Below are 24,623 nucleotides of genomic sequence, written 5' to 3'. Positions count from 1 at the left end.
TGCAGGGTGCTGTGTAAAGGGTTCCAGAGGTGCAGGGTGCTGTGTAATGTAAAGGGGTTCAGAGGTGTAGCGTGCTGTGTAATGTAAAGGGGTCCAGAGGTACAGGGTGATTTGTAAAGGGGTACAGGGTGCTGTGTAAGGGGGCCATAGGTGCAGGGTGCTGTGTAATGTAAAGGGGGCCACAGTGCTGTGTAATGTAAAGGGGTCCAAAGGTGCAGGGTGCTGTGTAATGTAAAGGGGTCCAGAGGTGCAGGGTGCTGTGTAATGAAGAGGGGTCCAGAAGTGCAGGGTGCTGTGTAATGTAAAGGGGTCCAGAGGTGCAGGGTGCTGTGTAAAGGGGTCCAGAGGTGCAGGGTGCTGTGTAATGGGAAGGGGTCCAGAGGTGCAGGGTGCTGTGTAATGGAAAGGGGTCCAGAGGTGCAGAGTGCTGTGTAATAGAAAGAAGTCCAGAGGTGCCGTTGTGGAGAGGGGGCACACAGTAGTGATGAAGAGATATTGGGGGATGCAGAGGTATGCAGGGGGCACAGTGGGGTGTTTTTACATTTTAACTAGGGGGGGGGTGCCAGATATAGGATCCGCCCCAGGTGCCAAATGCTCTAGGTACGCCCCTGTTTAGATGGCTTGGAGCCCCAAAGAAACGAGGAGAGTAGCCTATTAATTTTGGTAAACAGTGACTTAGAGATATAAGTCGGGACATGCCAAAACAAATACAGGAATCTAGGGAGGTAAATCATTTTGAATACATTAATTCGGCCAAGGAGGTTGAGAGGCAGCCTAGCAAATGTCTGTAAATTATCCCTTAGACAAGTCATCAGAGGAGAGACATTATTAGTTATATATGTGCTTAACGGTAGCTGAATTTCAACCCCCAAAAAGCGGGACACTATTTTCATTCCCGAAAGCGGGACACTATCTTCAGTGAAATATCTGGGGGTAGCCTAGGAATATATTCACAGTTGAAGGGAAAAAATGATCGACTTTCCGAATTCCAATTTACTTTACTTTGAATTCCAATTTACTTTGAATCCCAAATAATTTCCAAAACTCGAGATCCTATTCAGGGCAGTGATCAACGACCCCTCTGCCTCGGCAAGATATAGGAGCATGTCGTCAGCATACAGAGATGTTTTTTCTTCCAGGGCATTTATCCTACAACCCTTCACAACCCTTCACATGGGACTACCCCAATATCAGCTTGCGCGCTTGCAACTCAACCAAAAGACGGCGGCAAGACTGTTAACAGGAAAAAACCCCTGGGAATCCATCTCCCCTTCCCTGAGGAGCCTACATTGGCTAACCATAAAGAACCGAATCACTTTCAAGACCCTCTGCCTCACCCACAAATGTATATAAGGAAACGCTCCTCAATACCTATGCGAGAAAATAAAGCACTACACACAATCACAACCCAATTGTCTTCGATCTTCTAACCAAAACCTCCTCCTTATTCCAAAAACCCGCTACAAAACAAAAGGAGAACGAAGATTAGCAGTCCAAGGACCACGGTTATGGAACGCTCTACGTACTCACATTCGCATGGAAGAAAACCATCAGGCCTTCAGGAAGAAACTCAAGACCTACCTCTTCTAAGAAGCTGGACAACACAGGACAGATCCAGCGCCTTGAAGCGATTCAGTTCGCATTTGCAGCGCTATACAAATCATTCATTCATTTATTTATTCACATCCACGTCCCCTCTCAGCAGAGCAGCCAGCAGGTCTATAGCGAGGGCAAACAGCAGGGGTTACAATGGGCACCCCTGTAGAGTGCCTCTAGCTATTTTGGAAGTGTTAGTGATGGTATTATTCACTCTCAAGTGAGCAACTGGCTAGGCATACAGTAGCTTCACCCATGCTATAAATTTGGGCCCAAATCCCAACTGCCCAAGGACTGCTATTAAGTATAGCCATTTAATAGAATCAAATTTTTTGAGAGTGTCTAAGAACACCACTACCCTAGTATTAGGACTGGGCCCTGCAGATTGAAGGATGGTAAAGAGGCGACACAGGTTTATAGTCGTCAATCTTAGCGGTATAAAGCCAGTCTGATCAGGATGAATAACTGCTGTGTAATTTTGAAGAGCTTTCTCTGCTTTATTGAAACATATTTTTCAGATTTAATGCGTTCCAGAAGAATGTTCCTGACATTCATTAGAAAAACTGTTTGTATAAACATTACAGAACTTATCCAGTTTATTGACATAACTACCAGCGACGGCCCGGCCCCTAATTTATGTGCAGGGCGCTGGGCACATGGATTCCAATGGGAGGGTTTTTTTTTTTGCTTTATAGTTTATCTCCAAAATTGTAAACAGAATCATATTTTTTTATGATCCTTGATTCTTATTGAAAACATGGCAGTATTAATACATTTTTCATTTTCTCTTTTGGAAAAAAAAATAAAAATCTGTTTCTAAAAGTAAAGTTTTTGGTGTTACACACATATACAGTATACCAAATGTGTTTTTGTCTCTTTTATTTTCATTTGAATGTACATTACATTTGGGAAGGTATTTAGATGAATTGGAGACATAATTCCCCATGATTCTAAAGCATAGGTAAAATACATAAATGCTAATTCTGTGATGCTATCTCCTTTAAATTATAACTAAAGGCAAAACTTTTTTTTAGTTTTGGATAGAGTGAAGAGGGATTAGAACATCTGTCAGGTTTTTATTGCTGTCTGTGCACCCATTAGGGAGATTCATCTTCTCTGTTTGTCCTGTTTACCTTTTGGCAGAGCCTGACGTGTACAAGAGGGTTTCTCTTACAGCCCTGGTTCAAGGACCACTGATGTTGTGACAGTGGCCACAAGAGTGCAGGGAGGTATGAGAGCCTGCAAGATGTTCCATTAACGATTTGATGGTATTCCTGTAAATAAAGCATTACCTTCAACACCATACAAGAACACAATAGTTATTTTTGTGTTTTGTGTTGTTCAGGATCCTGATCAGCAACAAAAGACTGATGCCTCAATCTGATGCGGTTTCTGATCAGCAGCACCCATGAACAGGTTTGGCATACTATCTGTAGATAAAGCTTACTGGCAGCCACAAACCACTTTTGTTCCACCTTTCTAAGTCAAAAAAGCCAGAAGCTCATTATAAGGAGTTACATGTTTAATTGCTCTAAAAAAAAACACTTTCATGATTGTTGAAGATGATTCATTTAAATTAAATTCTGCTATGTAGGTTGTACTGACAAATGTTTGTAAAATAAAACTGGCTGAGGAATCTTATTGTTAACTATGGATACCTGAATTAATCAATGGCTTTATTCATAGACATTTCTAGCTGCTTTTGTATTGTGGTTTAATAAAATAATTTACAGTGTAAAAAAAAAAAAAAAAAAAGAAAAGAATTGTGATCAAAAGGAACTCACGGATGGTACAGAAAAAGTGCTACCATGACTGGCAATACTACAAGTCCTGAGGACTATGGTAATGACTTAAGTTGGGTACACACTGTTAGTTTTATTTCCAACAGATTCCTGCATGCACACAAGCAATGTGGATGCAAGAAATCTCCCCCTTCTTCCACTCTGAGACATTGGGGTTGATTTACTAAAGGCAAAAAGACTGTGCACTTTGGAAAGTGCAGTTGCACACGGCAAGAGCAGTTGCTCCAGAGTTTAGTAAATGAGCAGAAGCTCTGCTGACTTTCAGCAACCAATCATGTGCAAGCAAAAATGCTGTTTTTTTTATTTTCCTTGCATGTGATTGGGTATTCTTTGCAAAGTGAAGCTTTACCTCATTTACTAAGCTCTGGAGCAACTGCACTTGCAGAGTGCAATTGCACTTTCCAAGGTGAACAGTCTATTGGCCTTTAGTAAATCAACCCCATTGTATTCTGACAGCAGGGATTCTGCTGTCAGAATACACTGATAAGTGCTGCAGTAGGTTGGCTGCAAGATTGAAATTAAAAGGTATTACTTAATGGATCCTCCTCAGTTATTATTTTCTCTCTGCTTAATTGTAGTTGCTAGCTTCCCAACAATAAACAGCATAATATTAATCATAGGGAACAAGAACTTGAAAAATGTTTTTAATAGACTGTTGGGTAGAAAATCTGTTTGCTAGGGGTAACAGTGAAGTCACTGGATCCTAATTTATATAAATTGGTAAGTTGGCACAATACCAACTTACATAATTGTGAAGAAAATCAAATACTCAGGATTATAATTGCCATCCAAAAGGCTACATAGCAATTTTATGAACGTTACTACCACCTCAAACCCACCTAGCATTGTATATTCTGATATAATTCTCCCCATACATTTAAATGGATATTACAAGATATCATTAAATCATCAGCTTCCATTAAACTCATATCTGGTGATTATGGCATGGAGATACTGTAGATCTCCATGCCAAAGGGGTTTAAGCACTTCCTTTTATGGAATGACGACTGTCTGACAATTGGGTTCTTGAATTGGCATCCAGTTACTTAAACCCCTATTTAAGAAAAGAAGTGACAGAATAAGACACATTTGCAGATATGGTCAATCATTGTCACTATCAGAAAGCCAGTCCAGAGCAAAGATGTGAAACCAATGGTAAAGTGCAAGTATCGGCTATAAAAGGTTGGAGGGGGTCAGCAGTAATGCAAAATTGTATGACAAAAATGTGAAAAAATTGAAAAAATGGCAATTTGGCAATATGATACAAAACACTTTAGGAGGGCTTTCACACTGGAGCGGTGCGCTGGCAAGACGGGAAAAAAAAGTCCTGCTAGCAGCATCTGTGGAGCGGTGAAGGAGCGGTGTGCATACCGCTCCTTCACCGCTCCTGCCCATTAAAATGAATGGGGCACCGCGGCTATCCAGCCAGCAAAGTGCCTCCGTGGAGGCGCTTTGCGGTGGTTTTTAACCCTTTCTCAGCCGCTAGCGGGGCGGTAATACCGTTGTTAAAATGACGGTAAGGCGCCGTTAAAAAGAGCGTCGCTTTACCACCGACGCCGCCCCCGCCCCAGTGTGAAATGGGCCTTAATGCCTTTCATTGAGGCCCCTTTCACACTGAGGTGCTTCTAAACTGCCAGTAAAACATTTGAGAGCTTTTCAGGCGCTTTTGAAGAGCTTTCTATTAATTTCATTAGAGAGGGGCATTTTTTCACTGTCCTGCCAAACCAATCCCCAGTGTGAAAGCATTCATTGATTTTAATGGAAATAGGTTTTTGTGAGCTTTTCAGGCGCTTTTTTTAGCATGAAAGCACCTGAAAAGCGCCTCAGTGTGAAGGGGTCTTAGGGTTTAGAAATAAATATGCTTTAATCACATTTCTAGTTGTATTAAAACATAGATTTTAAGTTCTAGATATTGTAATGCGTTTTCAGCTGGCAAACATCTGACCCCTGCTATAGTTATCTGTTATATGAAGAAAATAGAACTCTTGTCCACCTCTGTTCAAAGACACAATCCAAACATAACTGAGAATGGTACTTAACAGAGCTTACCATATATACTGTAGAAACTATAAAAATCATAAAAAGAAAAAATTTGCAATATACATAAAATAATTAAGGATGAGCTCAATGTTCGAGTTGAACATAAGTCGAACTTAATGTGACGTCAGAGGGGACGGGGTCACCCGTTTACCTCACCGGGTAGCCCCGCCTTTGCCTATATAACAGCTGTCACAGCCAAGAGACAGCAGTTGGCCGGACGCCTTCCATCGAGGCGGAGCTTTTTTTTTTTTCTATTTTTCGGGTCCATCGGGTGCCGTGATTGAAGATGGATGGACATAGCGGGACACTTTTTTTTCTTTTCTTTTTTAATAAAGGAATTAATAAAAACTGTCTCCTGTCGTTTTTATTTTTTGACACTTTTTTGGTAAATGGGTAGGGGGTACAATGTCCCCATACCCATTCACATGGGAGGGGGGCTGGGATCTGGGGACCCCCTTGTTAAAGGGGGCTTCCAGATTCTGATAAGTCCCCCACCCGCAGACCCCCACAACCACTGGGTTGTGGGGATGAGGCCCTTGTCCCCATCAACATGGGGACAAGGTGCTTTGGGGGCACTCCAAAGCACCATCCCCATGTTGAGGGCAAGCTGCCTGGTCTGGTTCAGGAGGGGGGCACTCGCTCACCCCCCTTTCCTGGCCTGCCATGACTGCTTGCTCGGATAAGGGTCTGGTATGGATTTTGGGGGGAACCCCCACGCCATTTTTTTTTTTAAATTGGCATGGGAATCCCCTTAAAATCCATTCCAGAACTAAAGGGCCTGGTATGGATATTGGGGGGACCCCCACGCCATTTTTTTTTATATATTGGCATGGAGTTCCCCTTAATATCCATACCAGATCTGAAGGGCCTGGGATGGACTGGGTGGTGGGAACGCACACCGTTTTTTTTCAATTTTTTTTCCTATATTGCCTGGAGCTGACAATACATTACAGCCGCGAGCAATTTTAAATTACATTTTCTCATTTAGAAATGTAATTTTGCTGCGGTACTGTTATAAACATGGGAAAGATGCACTACTTTACAGGTAGACTAAGGGAACCCCACAGACACGATATTTAAATAAATATTTCATTTTTATTGTTTCACTTTAAGAACATGTCCCCTGGGGCAGGACCCGTTTCCTTTACACTTTTTATGGCAATAACTTGCATATAAGCCTTTGAATTGAGCACTTTTGTGGTTTCATATTTGTGTCCCATAGACTTTAACGGTGTTTGCATGTTTGCACAAATTTTTTGTCTGTTCGCATTTTCTGGTGCAAACCGAACCAGGGGTGTGTTCGCTTCATCCATAAAAATAATGTACCAATATAGTAGTAAGATGGAACAAATTCATTGTAAGCATAATTCTATTAGATTTAATTCCTGGACCATGCAGTGAAAACACCGAAACCACAGAAAAAGTTTATTATATTGACAATAACCTCAAAAATGTTCAAAACATTTATCTCACAGTATTATTTATTGGCAATAATAAAAATAACAGCTAATACTTTGTAACAAATGTGTGTTATGGTAAATGATAAATGCATTCTGTACCTTGGATTGTGGAAGTGATAGGCAAAGACATTGGACAATGAAAATATGGTTAATTTATTAAATGTAAATAGGATGTTCACTTTGATAGGAAATGTTTCTTTAGCTTATTCATAAAAATAAAAAAAACTACTGACACCATCCACTGCTCTACTGACACAGTCCACTGCCTTACTGACACCGTCAACTGCCCCATAACCCCCCATAAATGTAAAAAATTATAGATAATAAAAACGAAAAACTACTGACATCATCCACTGCCCTAATGACACTACCCCCGCCCCCTAATCATTGTGAAAAAAATAATACAAAAATACATTTGTAAAAAATAATAAAAATAAAAATCATTAACACCATCCACTGCCCTAATGATCATCCACTGGCCCCCAAAAAGCATTTTGAAAAAAAATGAAAAAATTAAATTGTAAAAAAAGAATAAATATAAAGAACTAATGACACCATCCACTGCCCTACTGAAACCACATACTACCCACCGCTGTACACTCCGCACTGTACATTTCCTATTTAACATTGCTGCATTCTGCACTATGTAAGGCATCTCAGACTCTATTAACCCCTTGCCGACCAGCCACCGTCATTATATTGCGGCAGGTTGGCCCGTCTGTGTGAATCGCCTTAGGTGTACGTCGGCCACTTTAAGAGGGGTAGGGGGCGTGCGTCTGCGCCGCGACACCGGAGCCGATGCACATAGCCGGCTGTGATGTCCGCCGCCCACCCGCAATTGCTCCACAGAGAGCCAGAATGGGGATCTGTGTATGTAAACAAACAGATCACCATTCTGACAGGGGGTAGAGAGAGGGTTCTGCTGTTCCTAGTGATCAGGAACAGCGATCTCTCTCCTCCTCCAGTCAGTCCACTCCCCCACAGTTAGAAACACCTCCCAGGGAACACTTAACCCCTTAATCACCCCCTAGTATTATCCCCTTCCCTGCCAGTGACATGTATACATTTATACAGTAATCAGTGGCTATTTTTAGCTCTGATCGCTATATAAAATGTCATTGGTCCCAAAAAAGTGTCCAATCTGTCCGCCACAATGTCGCAGTCCCGCTAAAAATCTCAGATCACCGCCATTACTAGTATTAAATAAATAAATAATAAAAATGCCATAAATCTATCCCCTATTTTGTAGAAGCTATAACTTTTGCGCAAACCAATCAATATACACTTTTGGCTATTTTTTTGGACCAAAAATATGTAGAAGAATACATATTGGCCTAAACTGATGAAGAAATTTGGTTTTTTTTTATGTTTTGGGGATATTTATTATAGCAAAAAGTAAAAAATATTGTGTTTTTTTTTTCAAAATTGTTGCTTTTTTATTATTTATTTAGCACAAACTGCAGAGCTGATCAAAAGAAAGCTCTATTTGTGGGAAAAAAAGGACATAAATTTTGTTTTGGTATAACGTTGTACAACCGCGCAATTGTCAGTTAAAGAGACGCAGTGCCGTATCGCAAAAAATGGCCTGGTCATTAGGGGGACAAATCCTTCCAGGCCTTAAGTGGTTAAACCACACCCCTTTAAGCCATGCCCGATATTTAGCACAATTTAAGTCACGCCCACATCGTGCCATGGCACACTATGCATTTTTTTGCCTGGGGCCCACTTTTTATCTTGCACACGGGCCCACTGATTTCATGATACACCCCTGTGTAGAAGTATGACTTCCTTGCTGTATGTTGGGACCAGTCCTGGTAGTAATGTCTATGTACTTTTCTCTATCCTTCTACATGCTTTTATGCTGAGGATTGTGTTGAGCCCCGTGCGATGTCTTTTGTTTTGTGGCAATATATGGGACATTCATGCTCTCATCAGCATACATTATCTTGTAGAATTCCATGATTGATGGAAACCTGTCAGACTTTCCCTGCTCATTTAGCTATAGCCAGCTGATATGTGTTTTCTGATGGCAGGAAAATCTCCCTGCGGTCAGAATACAATAGCTCAATGGGCAGAATCCCCCCATCCACCTTAAGGATATGGATGGGGAAATCAAGTCCGTCTTTTTTTGTTTTTTTGTTTCACCTGCTAGTGGACTGTCTTAGTCTGCTGTTTTTCCACAGAACATGCTTTCCTGCAGATGTAGCAGTTAGAGGGATGAGACAAACCATTTACCACTGACAGAGATGCTTACAATGATCATCTTTTATTTATGTAAAACCTTTATCCCCAAAGGAAAAACACTGTTTCTTTAACTGATTATAAAATGTTAGGTGGAGTTTGTCTTCAATTTATTAGTGTATAAAATTCTGCTAGTACATAAGACACTCCCTCCTCTTGGACTGACAATGCTGCTGTTCAAAGGTGCCCCAGTGCTCCTTCTTCCAGAGTGGGGGCAATCTAATACATGAGGTGTGTTACTGGCCAGATCACCAGGTGAAAATTGAGGGGTAAAAGCCTTAAAAAAGAAAACAAATGCAGCAGGGGGAAGGGGGTGCTTGTTCATCTGCGTTGTTAGCGTGGATGGAGGAATCTGTTAAGCTGGCTAAGCGATACACTATACAATCTGATTGTACAATCTCCTTTAGTTTCACCAAAATTAGTTATATGAAGACAAACCTGAACATTTTTTTAATGAGTATCAAATCAGGCAGGCCATTATACTACATAATTGTTAATAAATCTAAAAGTATTGTACAATCAGATTGTATAGCATGTGGTTAGCCGTAGATGGGTTGCCATATGGGGCTGGGATGTTGTATTGTGGAGGGGAAAGAGGGTGGTAGTAGGACGATGGTGGAAGGGGGGGCACCAAAATGCACCTTTGCCTGTGTAGACAAAAATCCTTGCACCAGCCCTGAGCTTAGTGAATGCAATGAAAGATCTCATTGAATACCCAATCATTTGTAAAGAATATGATGAGGTTTAACCTCAATCAGTAAACTAAGGGGAAAGTCCTTAAAATTGTAGATCAACCCCATGGATTTAAAGCAATAGTAAAACGTGCCCAGGCAATTTGTAAAATGTGCTAGTATGCATCGCATGCCAGCAAATTATGTAATACTTACCTTGGAACAAAGCCCTTTACCGCTAACAGAGTTTCCATCTTCACCCAGTCTTCATTCCGGGTTTGTGGGCTCAAGGAGCTTGATTGGCTGAGCTTTTTTTTTTTCTATCTTCTTTGCACATGACTGGGTTTTCTCTGCAAAGTGAAGCTTCACCACCAACTAAGCTCTGGGGAAAATTATCCTGCAGAGAGCAACTTCACTTGCAAAGTGAAGAGTAAATCCTTAGTAAATCAACCCCACTGTGTGAGACCAGCGGGAGCTGTCAGATATGTGCTCCTTACAAATTAATGTACCAACAAATACATATGTTTCCCTATAGTCAATCACATCAAAAGTTAGAAGCAGACTTGCAGTGCATGTGTCCTCCATCATAAATTAAATTCAAACCTAATAGATGATCAAACCACAATCTGCATAATAGAGGCACTTTGGGGTCGATTTACTAAAGGCAAATAGACTGTGCATTTTGCAAGTGCAGTTACACTCTGCCAGTGCAGTTGATCCACAGCTTAGTAAATCAGGGGAAGCTATGCTGACTTCCATCATCCAATCATGTGCCAGCAAAAATGCTGTTTTTAAAAAAAAATATTTTCCTTGCATGTAATTGGGTATTCTCTTTAAAGGGAAGCGTTAAGTCATTTACTAAGCTCTGGAGCAACTGCACTTGCAAAGTGCACAGTCTTTGCCTCTCGAAAATCAACCCCATTGGCAAGCTGGCCATGTGAGAGAATCCACTCTGTCTCACTAGATTCCCTCACTTAAGTAAATTCTTCCGCTAGGATCAGAGTGGATTTTGTCAAATTACAGACTTATCAAAGTGCATACGGACCTCTACTATGCAGTCTGAGATCTGATAATCTGGTAAGTCTGCATTTTATTTATGGTGAAGGACACAAGACTATTCTGTGCATCTGGAGAAAAAACTTTTTTGGACATAAGTGCTGCAAGATTGTTCAAACGTTTATGACTTTGGATGTCTATGTTCATCGATATTGCTAGCAGTTATAGACGTTTCACAGAGCTTTATTTGCTTGACTCACTTCACAATGTTTATGAAGAGGTTCCTTTCAAAACAAATAGACGGCAGCCTCTAAACATGCAGATGTTTTATTAAAACAAAGATTTTTCATATTATTTAAACCATATATCGTTTTGCTACTAACGAGAATGTTAAGGCGGGGGGCACACTTTATTACATGCTGGGGTTGCCGCTGCCTTTTCCCCTGGTGTTTTAAACCTATTATTATTTCTTTGAGAGGCATAGCAATTTTAGGGTCACTCACTGGCCCTTTAAATATTTCTGCTCACCTTTGGGCAGGTAGGAATTGGGCCAATAGGATTGTGGGGAACTTTCTGGAAGCGGTGGGGCTCATTATATAAAGGGCCCACGGCTGCAGGTATCTTGCTGCTGGTCCAAGGATCGAAGAAAGAAGAGCTACCCACCCTCCCTGCCATCACGTGCACTTTATGTGGTGCGTCACCTCTGCATCAAAGGGGGACTTTGGTTATAAAGTTGATGGAAGTTACTTTGCTTGAGTCATCAAGGTTAAGCAATTTTGTGAACGTTAAATTGACTGGTTATGAATTTATAATATGGTTATGAAATCTATATGTTATGTGAAACCAATAAACGTGCCGCGACCATTTTATGCCAACAGTAGTCTGTGGTGTCTTTTCATTTAATTGATAAGATTGTGTTTGGAGATGGTGGGAAATAGTGCGGAGTGCAATCCCGTAGTAATGTTCCTTTAATTTGCCTATAAACTTGCTAAATCTTGCAACACAAAAAAACACCCCACAGTGTACTCATCAGATAATATTGCATGTAACATTTCCAAAAGCATTGTTTTGCTATCTAGAAATACAATTTCCATAATACTCACAAGTTTGATTTGTATATTGCCTCTCAGTTTTACAACAACTGAACATGTAGCATATTACATTACAGCTTACTATTCCATTTGGTGGTTTGATTTTTTTTTTTTTAGGCTTTTTTCCTTTATTTATAACAAATATTCCTGCCAGTAACACACTCCCTGTCCTATGGTGACAAAGCTGACTCGCTGTACAGTAGCTTTGGAGAAGCAGGGTTGTCAGCTTAGCACAGGAAGTTTATCAGAACTGCAGAACCCCCCCATGATTTCCAAAACAAAGGGATTTTTGTATTCTATTTTTGAGATAGGGCTGAATAGTGCACAGAAAGCACAGTATTTCTGGCAGCATCAACAGGCATTTCTTGCAATTACCAATAGATATACCAAAATGCTGTTAAAATCATATTTAACACACCAAAGGGGAATAAATAAGGGAAGTTTGTTGTTAATGTTTACATACTACATACTTACATTATTTTGACTAGTCTGCACAGAAACTGAAAAAAAAGGCAGATAGTAGGAAAGCCCCATTATTTGAATATGTCGTGCAGAAACACGAACAGGCAATTGATAAATAGAGTTTAGCTATTTGCACATATTTTCATGGGCCTATATATTTGTAAACTAGAAAGAACAAATGGAACCTATAACATTTCTTGTATAGTAATGCAATTTTATTTTTTCCCAGACACTAAGGATTTAACAAAGGAAATTACAAAATGTACACCTTTTACATCATTGTTTTCAACTAATGCTGAATGTACAACATACCTGAACATTTTGATATTGGATGAGAAATTATTAAACTACAAATTGTAGACATTTATTAACTTTGCTTGGCATGGCTTCTCTGTACATTATAATTCCAGTGGTCTTCCACCTCATTTGTCTCATGACTGGCTCACTTGCAAACATCTTTATCTTGTCTTTAAACTTTCTAGACTGGATGAAGACCAGAAAATGGAGCCCAGTTGACCTCATTATCAACTGCATTGGTATTATTAACCTCTTCATGCAAGGATCAATTGTATTCAACCAGATCTGTGCTTTACTCTTTGTGGAATTCTACCTTCAAGTCTGGGTGGTCAATTCCTTGGTTGTTATGATGACTTCTCTAGCATTATCCAGTCTCTGGTGTTCTACCTGCCTGTGTTGCTATTATTTTGTGAAGATCACCAGTTTCCATTGGGCATGGTTCTACAAGATCAAGGTTAAGTTTCCAGTGATGGTTCCCTGGCTGCTGTTTTTCTCCTGTACTATATCCTGGGCTTTTGGATTGGTTGCTTATTGGGACATATACATAGAGAGCTCATTACTTCCTGCTAATGCTACAAGGGATGTATCTTATGTTCATTTGAATCATAAAAGCAGGTGTGACTGTATTTTCAAGATTTATATGTTAGTCGCTAGTGTTCCATTCACTATTATCTTTATCACAGCTGCAGCAATTATCTTCTCCCTGTGTAATCACATGCAGCGAATTAGGAAGAACAATGAAGGTCCTGGAAACAGTAAACTCTCATCCCACATTAAAGCCACCAAAACTGTGATTTTTCTGCTTGTTTGGTACTTAATTTTCTATAGCATGCTAAATATGATATTTAGTGAAGAGGGTAATGGCTTACTATTTCTTTTTTGCGTTATTGTGGCATCTGCTTTTCCTACAGGAAATGCAATTATTTTAATTAGCGGGAATAGGAAGCTGTTATTGAAGCTGAAGCATCTTTTGTGTATAAAACAAACAAGTCTCAATGTTGAAGTCACTGCTACTACTTACTAGATCTATGCATCTGTTTACAGTGTATTGGCTTGACACATCTAATAATTATGTTACTTACATTTTATTTAAATTGTATCCATAGCTAAAACATTTTTTGGGGGTTTAGGATAAGGTAAAGAAGGGTTAGATCATGTCAGGTTTTCATTGTCATCTGTTTTCCTGTTGGGGAGATTTGCCCCCTTTCTATTTGCCCTGTTAGCCATTGTCGCCATTATAATTCACCTTTTTCTGTAGCTAATTCAAACTTGTATTTACAATACAAATGGCTTGCAAACGTAAACATGCTGGGGTTGCTTTACTAAAGGCAACTAGGCTGTTCACTTAGCAAGGGAATTTGCACTTTGCAAGGCAATTTTCTTCAGAGCTTAGTGAACATGGTGAAATTTCAGTTTGCAAGTTACACCCCATTACACGGAAGGAAATTTTTAAAAAATGCTTGCACATAATTGGATGTTGGGAGTCAGCAGAACTTTACCTCATTAACTATGTTCTGAGGGAAATTCCACTGCAAAGTACAATTTCTATTGCAAAGTGAACAGTCTTTAGTAAATCAAACCCACTGCCCTACAGCCAACTGCAACACATGCTTCCATTTTAGGGATGCTTTCAATTTTATATGTTCTCCAAAAGTCAATCACAACAAGAATTTTTTATGCAGGAATGCCAATCAATGCAAATCAACAACATTGCTCCAAATACAGTATGTAGATTTTTAAATGGATCATAAATCTCGCAAACTATGGGGTCAATTTACTGAAACTAGAGAGTGTAAAATCTGGTGCAGTTCTGCATAGAAACCATTCAGCTTCCAGGTTTTTGACAGAGCTTAAAGTGATTGTAAAGGCTTTTTTTTTGTTTTGTTTTTTTTTTTAATAACAAACATATCATACTTACCTCCACTGTGCAGATCGTTTTACACAGAGTGGACCCCAACCTCCTCTTCAGGGGTCCCCTGTCGGCTCTGGCGGCCCCTCTCTGCATCAGATAACCCCCTAGGAGAAGCGCTCTCCTGGGGGGTTACCTTGTGGGTGCATTCCCAAGTCCAGCATTTGTGTCCATAGACACGAATGCTGGACTCGGCCCCACCCCCCGGCGCCTGTGTCATTGGATTTGATTGACAGCAGTGGGAGCCAATGGCTGCGCTGCTATCAACCTATCCAATCAAGAGCCTGGAACCCATGGAGAGAGGGAGAGCGTGTCTCCGCCGACAGAAATACGGGACACAGGTAAGTAAAACGGGGGGGGGGCTAGGGCGCCGGTCACTGCCAGGTGTATTTTCACCTTAATGCATCGGATGCATTAAGGTGAAAAAAACACGAGGGTTTACAACCCCTTTAATTGAACAAGCTGGAGTTAGAAGCTGATTGGCTACCATGCATAGCTGCACCAGATTTTGCACTCTCCAGTTTTAGTAAATCAACCCCCCTGTGTAGCATATAAAATGTATGTATGTAAATTGTGCTGACCTTATGCATTTTTTTCAGACCTTTCTAAATCTTGTGCTACAATGTAACCATTATATATTAATCAGAATATATTGAATATATAAGAAATTTCATAAAGCTTAGCTCTTGCATCCACAAATAAACTTCCACTATACAAATTACACAAAACAAACTCCACCTACAATAAAAGTATGCTTGCATATTGCATCTCAATTATGCAATGTGTTATACAACCATTCTACATAGAAACTGCCAATATATCATGCCACTCAAACGAAAGGTAATATGAAAACCTCATTGTTTGTTAATGTCAAGTGCAAAATTGATAAATAGATTCTAGCTATTCGCACGTATTTTCATGGCCTTATACAGTGCATTGCAAAAGTATTCACCCCCTTGGCATTTTTCATGTTTTGTTGCCTCACAACCTGGAATTAACATGGATTGTTTAAGGATTTGCATCATTTAATTTACAGAACATGCCCACAACTTTGAAGATGTTTTTTTTATTATTATTTTGAAGCAAACAACAAATAGGACAAAATAACAGAAAAAGTCAATGTGCATAACTATTCACCCCCCTAAAGTCAATACTTTGTAGAGCCACCTTTTGCGGCTATCACAGCTCCAAGTCGCTTTGGATAAGTCTCTATGAGCTTGCCACATCTTACCACTGGGATTTTTGCCCATTCCTCCCTTTGCAAAACTGCTCCAGCTCCTTCACGTTGAATGGTTAGCGCTTGTGAACAGCAATCTTTAAGTCTGACCACAGATTTTCTATTGGATTGAGGTCTGGGCTTTGACTAGGCCATTCCAACACATTTACATGTTTCCCCTTAATCCACTCAAGTGTTGCTTTAGCAGTGTGTTTGGGGTCATTGTCCTGCTGGAAGGTGAACCTCCGTCCTAGCCTCAAATCACACACAGAGTGGTACAGGTTTTGCTCAAGAATATCCCTGTATTTAGCACCATCCATCTTTCCCTCAACTCTGACCAGTTTCCCAGTCCTGACCGGTGAAAAGCATCTCCACAGCATGATTCTGCCACCACCATGTTTCACTGTGGGGATGGTGTTCTTTGGGTGATGTGATGTGTTGGGTTTGCACCAGACATAGCGTTTTCTTTGATGGCCAAAAAGTTTAATTTTAGTCTCATCAGACCAGAGCACCTTCCTCCATACATTTTTGGAGTCTCCCACATGCCTTTTTGCAAAATAAGAACATGCCATTTTGTTTTTTGCTGAAAGTAATGGCTTTCTTCTGGCCACTCTGCCATAAAGCCCAACTCTATGGAGCGTACGGCTTATTGTCGTCCTATGTACAGATACTCCAGACTCTGCTGTGGAACTCTGCAGCTCCTCCAGGGTTACCTTAGGTCTCTGTGCTGCCTCTCTGATTAATGTCCTCCTTGCCCGGTCCGTGAGTTTTGGTGTGCGGCCGTCTCTTGGCAGGTTTGCTGTTGTGCCAAGTTCTTTCCATTTGGTTATGATAGATTTGATGGTGCTCCTAGGGATCATCAAAGATTTGGATATTTTTTTATAACCTAACCCTGACTTGTACTTCTCAACAACATTGTCCCTTACTTGTTTGGAGAGTTCCTTGGTCTTCATGGCAGTGTTTGGTTAGTGGTGCCTCTTGCTTAGGTGTTGCAGCCTCTGGGGCCTTTCACAAAAGGTGTGTCTATGTAATGACAGATCATGTGACACTTAGATTGCACACAGGTGGACATCATTTCACTAATTATGTGACTTCTGAAGGTAATTGGTTGCACCAGAGCTTTTTATGGGCTTCATAACAAAGGGGGTGAATACATACGCACATGCCAATTATCAGTTTTTTTATTTCTGAAAAATAGTTTTATGTATATATTTTTCTAATTTTACTTCACCAACTTAGACTATTGTTTTCCGATCCATCAATCCATCACATACAATTCAGATTAAAAAAAAACATTGAACTAAAGGCTGTAATGTAACAAAATAGGTAAAAAGCCAAGGGGGGGGGGGGGGTACTTTTGCAAGGCACTGTATTAGTGTAGGCCAGAGAGCACATCAATTTGAACCTATAGCATTCCCTCTGTACTTATACTCATCACAGTTTTTTTTGTTCCCAGACACTATGAGTACAAAGCAATTTAGAAAATACAAATTTTCTCAATTTACATTTACACTTTTTTTACCAATCTATAAAATACAGTATACTATACCGGGTTATATTTTTGATGTCGGTACAGAAACTATTTAATAAAGAAAATTTTCATTTTAGAAACAATACAAATGGTAACTGGCTCAAACAGGAACATCTTGCTCTTTTTACATTTACTTTATAGATTTGATAAACATCAGAAAACTCTGGTTTTGGGACTCTAAGATGTACATGTGCAAGAGGGAATTAAATGCCAGAGGTTAATGGGTGGACTGGGCCTGCTCTTACAGAGACTAATTATTGGCTATTCCCTGTTTCCTCAGTCAAGGCTGTTTGAAGAAGATTTTATAAGAAGTTTGTCCTCCTGTTCATTTCTGCTATAGTTTTTGAGTATTCTGAATTATTAACTGTCCTTCTGTTCAAGTTTCTGCAAATAAAATCCACAAAATGACATCCTCTAGACTGACTTTCTATCAGTGCCGTGCCCCAGGACAATGTCAGGTGTGATGAAATGCGTAGGGAGGAGTGATGTGCTTACGTCACCGCATTCAGGCAGGTCCCAGAGTGACGGGCTGCAATCGAGAGCCGGCCGGCTTGATTATACTGCAATCTTTTATTTTTTTAACTGTAAGTGCAACACTTTCTTATCTAAATAAATTTATCTAGGATTTTACACTATGGAAGCTTTTATTGTTTTATGGGGATCAATTGGCAATATGTGCCTTTGAAGGACTCTAGGGTGCATCATGTGTCAATTTTACATTTGAAAATCACCTTAAAACAGTGGACTATTCAGAACATGATCCAATGTGATAATTAATCAATCATTTTTTTTATATATGCATGGAGTTGCTTTGCATATAAAATATAGCATTATTAACGTTTATTGCAAGAATTCACTTATATGAGAGCATAGTACAACTTAATACAGAAAGTTGTTTATTTTGTGTGTATCTCACAGGAAGTTAACTGCAGCTTGGCTTTCTAAAAAACAAACCTATTTATTGACTTGTTCTTTTTTTCTGACTAGCACAGTAATTTTTATTTTGTCTGATCCTCTAGACTGAGCCTGTGTTGTCAGTGTGCTTGGAACTGTGTCTGTGGCAGGCAGCCTCTGTACTAGCAAGGGAAACCAGGGCATATTCCCAGTGGCTTGTGTTTTTAGTTGTGAAACAACCCCAAAGTTGGTGGAAAATAAAAAAGTTATAAACAATAAGTTAGGCACAATTAAAAAGACTAATTTGAAAGGTGCAGCGAAACCATTCAGTATGTAATATGCTAATAAAGGATTACTGAAAGATCAATTCTGACTGGCTGAGTGGTTGTTTTATTTTACTTCATTTTAACTGGCTCAAAATGAAAAGGTTTGGAGTCCTTACCTTTTTAAATACAAATAAATGTGATTATCTATGGCTTTAGCTGGGATTGATGAGTGCCAATATTTTAGACTGTCAAAAAATCTCTCTCTATTGGATGAGTTTGACTGAATAGACTTGCAACGCAGGGCTCTGGTTTGAACACCATATTCTTTGTTTTTACAAATCTGTCATTGGTCCTTATACTGCACACAAATTCTTTCAAATAAATCATGCAATGTGGTTGAAACACATAATAATCTCAAACCACATAATTTGACAAAAAGACATAGGAATAAACAATTGACAGGTGTTGTATTGACTTGCAAATACATTCTTCTCGATATGCTTTCTGCTAATACAATGCGAAGCCTGAGATTTTGCTTAACTCAAGCAGAGGTGAAGAATTAGACAGCATTTGAAACTACAATCACACACAGAAAAACATACATTACCTCAATGATCTAGGAAATCTGATTTTATAACAACAGACATCTGCAAATCAAGACCTAAAACGAACTCTTGATGACTTGTTTGGCATAAAGGATTAGCAAACCTGTTTAAATGCTTTGGATATATATTCTTAGAATAACAAAGCAGACCCTAATTAGAGAAATAATTTACTAGGAATCCTGAAACAAAACTATCATCATCATGGATAGCTTATACATTGCGGATATAGCTATCCATAGTATACTTCTTATAACTGGCATATCTGGAAATATCTTCATCTTAATCGTTCACTTTCTGGAGTGGCTAAAAACTCGTGAGCATAATCCTTGTTATCTCATTATTAATGCCATTGGAATTTCAAACATCTGTCTGCAAACAGCCAATGATTTGATAGAGATGTCATACTATATATGGCCAGATGCCTACAATGAAGAATGGGTAAATTATTTAGTGACAGCTCTTATAGCATCTCTGTCATTGTCCAGTCTCTGGTGCTCCACCTGCCTCTGTTTATATTATTGTGTGAAGATTGTCAACCTCAATGGACCTTTGTTTTATAAAATCAAAGCAAATCTGCCTGTTGTGGTACCTTGGGTACTTGTGTTCTCAGTTGTTCTGTCTTCTTTGGTTGGAATGCCAGCCCTATGGGATCTGTACACGAGCTATTCCTTTACAGCCGTAAACATTACAGGGAATGTGACATTAGAAGAATCAGTTTATCCCTATGAGAGTAAATGTAATTGTATATATTACTTATACGTTTTAGTTGCTTCTTTGGCATTTGTAATAATCTTCTTGGCAGGTGGAACCATCATCACCTCTCTGTGTAAGCACATGTCAAGGATGAGGCAAAACAATGAAGGACTTGGTCATCCTAGAATCAGGACTCACTTATCAGCTGCTAAAACAGTGACTGCTCTACTGATACTTTATTTGATTTTCTATGGGACATTTAGTTTTATAAACAACCCAGTATATGTCCTGGATGAAGTAACATATGTAATATGTTGCATTGTTATGTCCACTTTCCCAACAGTAAATACAATTATTTTAATCATGGGAAACAGAAAACTGTTGAATGCTCTGAAGCAGATATTGGGTATGAAATCTAGTGTTAACAATACTGAAATCACTGTTACTACTTACTAATGTATATGAGTGTGTGTGAGTGTGTGTGTGTAGTACCGGATTTAAACCTTGGGGGGCCCAGAGCACTTCAAATTGGGGGGCCCTCCACATAGATATTAAATTATATGACAAATGAAAACGTGAACTGAAATGAATGAGAAATAGCATTTGTTTAGAAAAAAAATGTTAGGTTCCAAGGAAGACATATGTCTGATTTTTTTTGTCAATTTTTTTGATTGAAAGAATACACATCACTCAGGTAATTAGAACTGGCAAGTCATACATCACAGTTATGCATCACACTACAATATTTTCAAAAAGTCATTCTTCCTGCACTTAGCATCTGCAAAATCTTTAATTAACTCATCAAACTGTATCATCTTGAGGACTTTCGACAGCTGGTAGGCACAAAACACTAAGAGGGTCATTTACTATAGTGCTGCGTACTAATTAGTGCTAATTACCGCTAAAATGCTGCAATCACAGTAATTAGCGCTGAAACGGAATTCACTATAGCGCTGGTGCAAAAATACCCCCAGAATCAAATTTACTATAGCTCCCAGAAAACAGATAGCGCCCAAACCCTTACTCTTGTTAGGACCTGGAGAATTGCACATGGAAATAAGAGCATGATAAGATCACCTAAATAGTACTGAAATATGTGGTACATTATTTATAGATAATCTGGTTTTAAAGTGTGTGAAAAAATGATTGCTACACTGAAATATCTTTAAAAGTCTGAGAAGAGATCCATTCTCCATCTCTTTACAACTAGGTGCCAGCACAACTGAGCATGCTCAGACATGCAAACTACTCTCATTTTAACTCCCATGGCTTTTTTACCAAGAGTTATAGTAAATATCAAAATGAGCGCTGGGTTAAAGAGCATTTTTTGGCACTGAAAATTAGAATTATGTAGCCCAATGCAAGTTTCAGCCACTGATTCTAATGGTACAATTGTAACTTCCCCAAAATAAATCCTTTTCATGTTGAGATGAAATGTATCTTTCTCTCAAATAAATTGTCCTTGCAACAATGTTGTTTCTTCATCATCTATTTTGTTTTTAAGAATGCTAGATGGTGTAATGTTTTCATGTTTGGGTAAAATATTTTTTTTCTCTGTCCCTTTCACTTGTTGCTATCCATCTCACAAAAATCTTCACCCAAAATCACACAGGTGTCTTTACAAACCACAAACAATACCATTGCTGATGCAAATTTAAAATGAGTCACAGTTTTGTGTGTTTTTTGTTATTAACAAATGATCATAATTTGAGCCCAGAAAATGTGATATGTGTACCAACATCAGAAATAAAAAGGGTAACATCACTATTCTACGCTCACACACCAAGAACCACCAAATATCACAGAATAAATCAAGAAGAATAACTCCTGATGTAATTCCACCACCTATATGTCCAAAGAAATACAGTATATGTGTATTTATGTGAAGGAGGGCTCCACACGTGGCAGCTCAGTGGCTAATGGGTTAGCACCTTTTCTTAGCAGCCCTGAGGGTTTGAGATCTAATCACAAACATGCCACTTCATGTAGAGAAGTTGTCTGATTTCCCTATGTTGTTAAACATAACTCCTGACTCAGGTCCTTACACAGATTATGTCTAAATGTAGTAGTTATGTGTACTTATGTGTAGGAGCGTTCCACCACCATTGCAGATTGTGTCATATGTTTTCCATGGGCAAGGACTCTAATCAGCCTTAACATTTCCCCACCAGCACTAATTGTAGCCTCTTACCAAGCCAAAACCCACAAAATCACAGCTGTTTATCTCTCAGCATGCTGACAGCAATCAGCCATAACCAGCCTTCAAAACAGATTGCATATGCCAGAAACAGTTTGTTCACTGGCTCTCTGGCCTTCCACAGTACATCAGCATTGATTAACTTCTTGCACCCCTGGGACTTAGGACAGTTTGACACTACAGAGATGCAGCCTAAAAACATGTTGCAGTACAACGGCTAAAAGGTTAGCACTTGTGCCGCCTTGCAGCCCTGAGTTTCTGAGTTCGGATCCCAATCCTGCTACCTGGCTAAAGGCTTGTATGTTGTGGTGTTAAAGTTTATTTTTCACCAGTGATGACATTTTTGATGGCTTTCACATAATGGAACCCCAAGAAATCACATTATAAGTCAAGCAAGTGTGGGTTTGCACCAAATCAAGAACGGGGGTATTTTGGCCCAGATATGGATGTCTAAAGCCTCGTACACACGATCAGATTTTTGGATGAACGGTCATCCATTTTTTGTTGCATGCTAGTCTCATTTCGAAAGTGAAGAGGTTACTCACCATACAAAAATTCTCGTACCACAGAATTCAACTTCAGAAGTGACGTAATGTGTTGAATAGTTTTGTATGTGTTCTTTTATTTCTGAGCATGCGTAGTCCTGCTCTTATGATTTGTTGAAAACTGTACTAATTAAATGAAAATCGGACGTTGTGTTCACATCCGACAACAATTTTATAGTGTGCACATCCAACTTTTGTCGTATGAAAAATCAGAATCAGCTGTCAGAAACACCATTCTAACGATCCAAAAATTGGCAGATCATTCGTTTGACGAAAATTTTACTTCCGATTTTCATATCGTGTATACGGGCCTTAAGTCTGGTGTGATGCTGCCCACATATTTTAATTTAGTATGCTTATGATTTCCTGTTTTGGAACCTCCACATACCCAACAATGTACAAGTTTGATTTGGAGATTTTTGGGATCACTGATCATGGGCAGAGCCTTGGACATGTGTTGTTTTGAGCTTTAGCCTGCACAGATATCAATGCTCAGGCATTTTTTAATTTGTAAAGATTGTGTATTCCTAATGAACAGGTGAGAGCACTTGAGGCTTACCTCAAGAGACAGAATCAATTACACTGGTGGATGTGTCCTTTATTGGGTGGGTAAGCAATCTTAGCTAGGTTATTTAAAGGCCTGCATTTGTGGCGGGTGTTTGGCCTAAGAACAGGCCTGAATTTTTCTTTGCAGTGTGTATATTGGGTTACAAATTGATATGGTTTTTGTGGGTTTTGGGGGTGTGCATAATTCCTGACCCACACTACACTAAGATTGTTTGATGATTAAATCTCACATGTTAGACTTACAACTGCTATGTAATGGTTGAGATGAAAAGGAAGGATTCTGCTAATTAATTCCTGCTGTGTGTGTGTCAATGTAGTTTGTGCGCTGCCTTTTTAGCTTTTGTATTATTTTTTTTCTCTTTTGGCTTATGATAATTCTGCCATGTAACTTTTTGGGGGTTTGGGGCGAGGACTTCTGATCACAAAAAAGGTTAGTCATGCTTGTTGTTAGCTTGATTTGTATCCCTGCTTTTCTAATGTAATTTGTTTAATTTGTCTAATTTTTAGTGTTATACCCTTGTAGACCGTAAGCTCTTTTGAGCAAGGCCCTTCTAACTATATTGTCAAATGCTGGAGCATCATTTCCATGCCTTTTTTTTTTGACCCAAGTACATTACTGTACCAAATGTATATACTAATGTTGAAATAAAATGTTGATTGTTTTTTGCTTTAAGTTTGATTTTTGCAGACTTTAAATACATATTTTATAAGTGCAAACTATTCATAACTCTTCAAATCTGTATTAAATCTAGTTGCATAAAAAAGTATTTGGTTGTGCAAGTCTTTGAGTAGAAAGTGTAATGGGGGGAAGAAAAACCCCCAAAAAAACAACCCCCCCCAAAAAAAACCCTTCTCCAAAGCTGAAATTCAGGGCTCTACTAATTATTTTGTGGACTAGGTAAGCCAGGAAATATGTCAACTAAATGTGAATTCTCTCTAAGCACCAAATTTAAAAAAAAATACAGCAAAAACGATTGTTTACCAAAAATTTGGTGTTGGGTTCCCCCCAAAATCCATACCAGGCCCTTATCTGAGCATGCAGCCTGTAGGTCAGGAAAAGGGGGGACGAGTGAGCTCCCCCCTCCTGAACCGTACCAGGCCACATGCCCTCAACATAGCAGTACAGTGAGTGTTTATCTGGCGTTCAAAATGGAGTAATCCTTAGGGGTATAGTCTGTGGCTGTAATAGCTGGATGGTGATGTATCCATAGGTTGGGTGGTTGGAAAAGAAAGGGGTATTAAGGGTTAAAAAGGAAGGCAGCCATCCTTCAGAGTGCATGCAGAACTCTGCAAGACATGTAAAGAAAAAATAGGGTGGGGGAGGCGCCGACCTGAGTGTAGTATTAAATGATGACTTTACTAGGATAAGATTAAAAACACTTACAAGATGATCGAAGATGCATGCTCATCAAGGTAAAGTGCAGCCCTGGCATTCCACGTGGCTCTGCGGGTCCCACCGCTGTTCCAGATAGCTGGAAAGGATTAGGCAGATGGCTGGAATAGATCACAGTGTTTCTCCTGAGGCCTGAGCTGGCTGCTCAGGC

At 39.5% G+C, this 24,623-nt stretch overlaps 2 protein-coding genes across 2 annotated transcripts; both read left to right on the top strand.

The window, feature by feature from the left end:
* Positions 1 to 12,741: 12,741 nt before the first annotated feature.
* Positions 12,742 to 13,680, top strand: LOC141106698 (taste receptor type 2 member 2-like). Its single transcript, XM_073597636.1, has one exon. It carries the CDS (start codon positions 12,742 to 12,744, stop codon positions 13,678 to 13,680), a length of 939 nt encoding a protein of 312 aa, XP_073453737.1.
* Positions 13,681 to 19,278: 5,598 nt separating this feature from the next.
* Positions 19,279 to 20,226, top strand: LOC141106697 (taste receptor type 2 member 9-like). Its single transcript, XM_073597635.1, has one exon. It carries the CDS (start codon positions 19,279 to 19,281, stop codon positions 20,224 to 20,226), a length of 948 nt encoding a protein of 315 aa, XP_073453736.1.
* Positions 20,227 to 24,623: the final 4,397 nt, after the last annotated feature.

Source organism: Aquarana catesbeiana, linkage group LG08 (assembly GCF_042186555.1).
Source record: "Aquarana catesbeiana isolate 2022-GZ linkage group LG08, ASM4218655v1, whole genome shotgun sequence".
In the NCBI taxonomy this organism is placed as follows: Eukaryota; Metazoa; Chordata; class Amphibia; order Anura; family Ranidae; genus Aquarana; species Aquarana catesbeiana.
Note: the sequence above shows the minus strand (reverse complement) of the source record. Positions and strands in the feature narration are given on the sequence as shown.

Coding starts and splice junctions, on each gene's coding strand:
- LOC141106698 (XM_073597636.1), top strand. CDS start 12,742: ATGGCTTCTCTGTACATTATAATTCCAGTGGTCTTCCACCTCATTTGT.
- LOC141106697 (XM_073597635.1), top strand. CDS start 19,279: ATGGATAGCTTATACATTGCGGATATAGCTATCCATAGTATACTTCTT.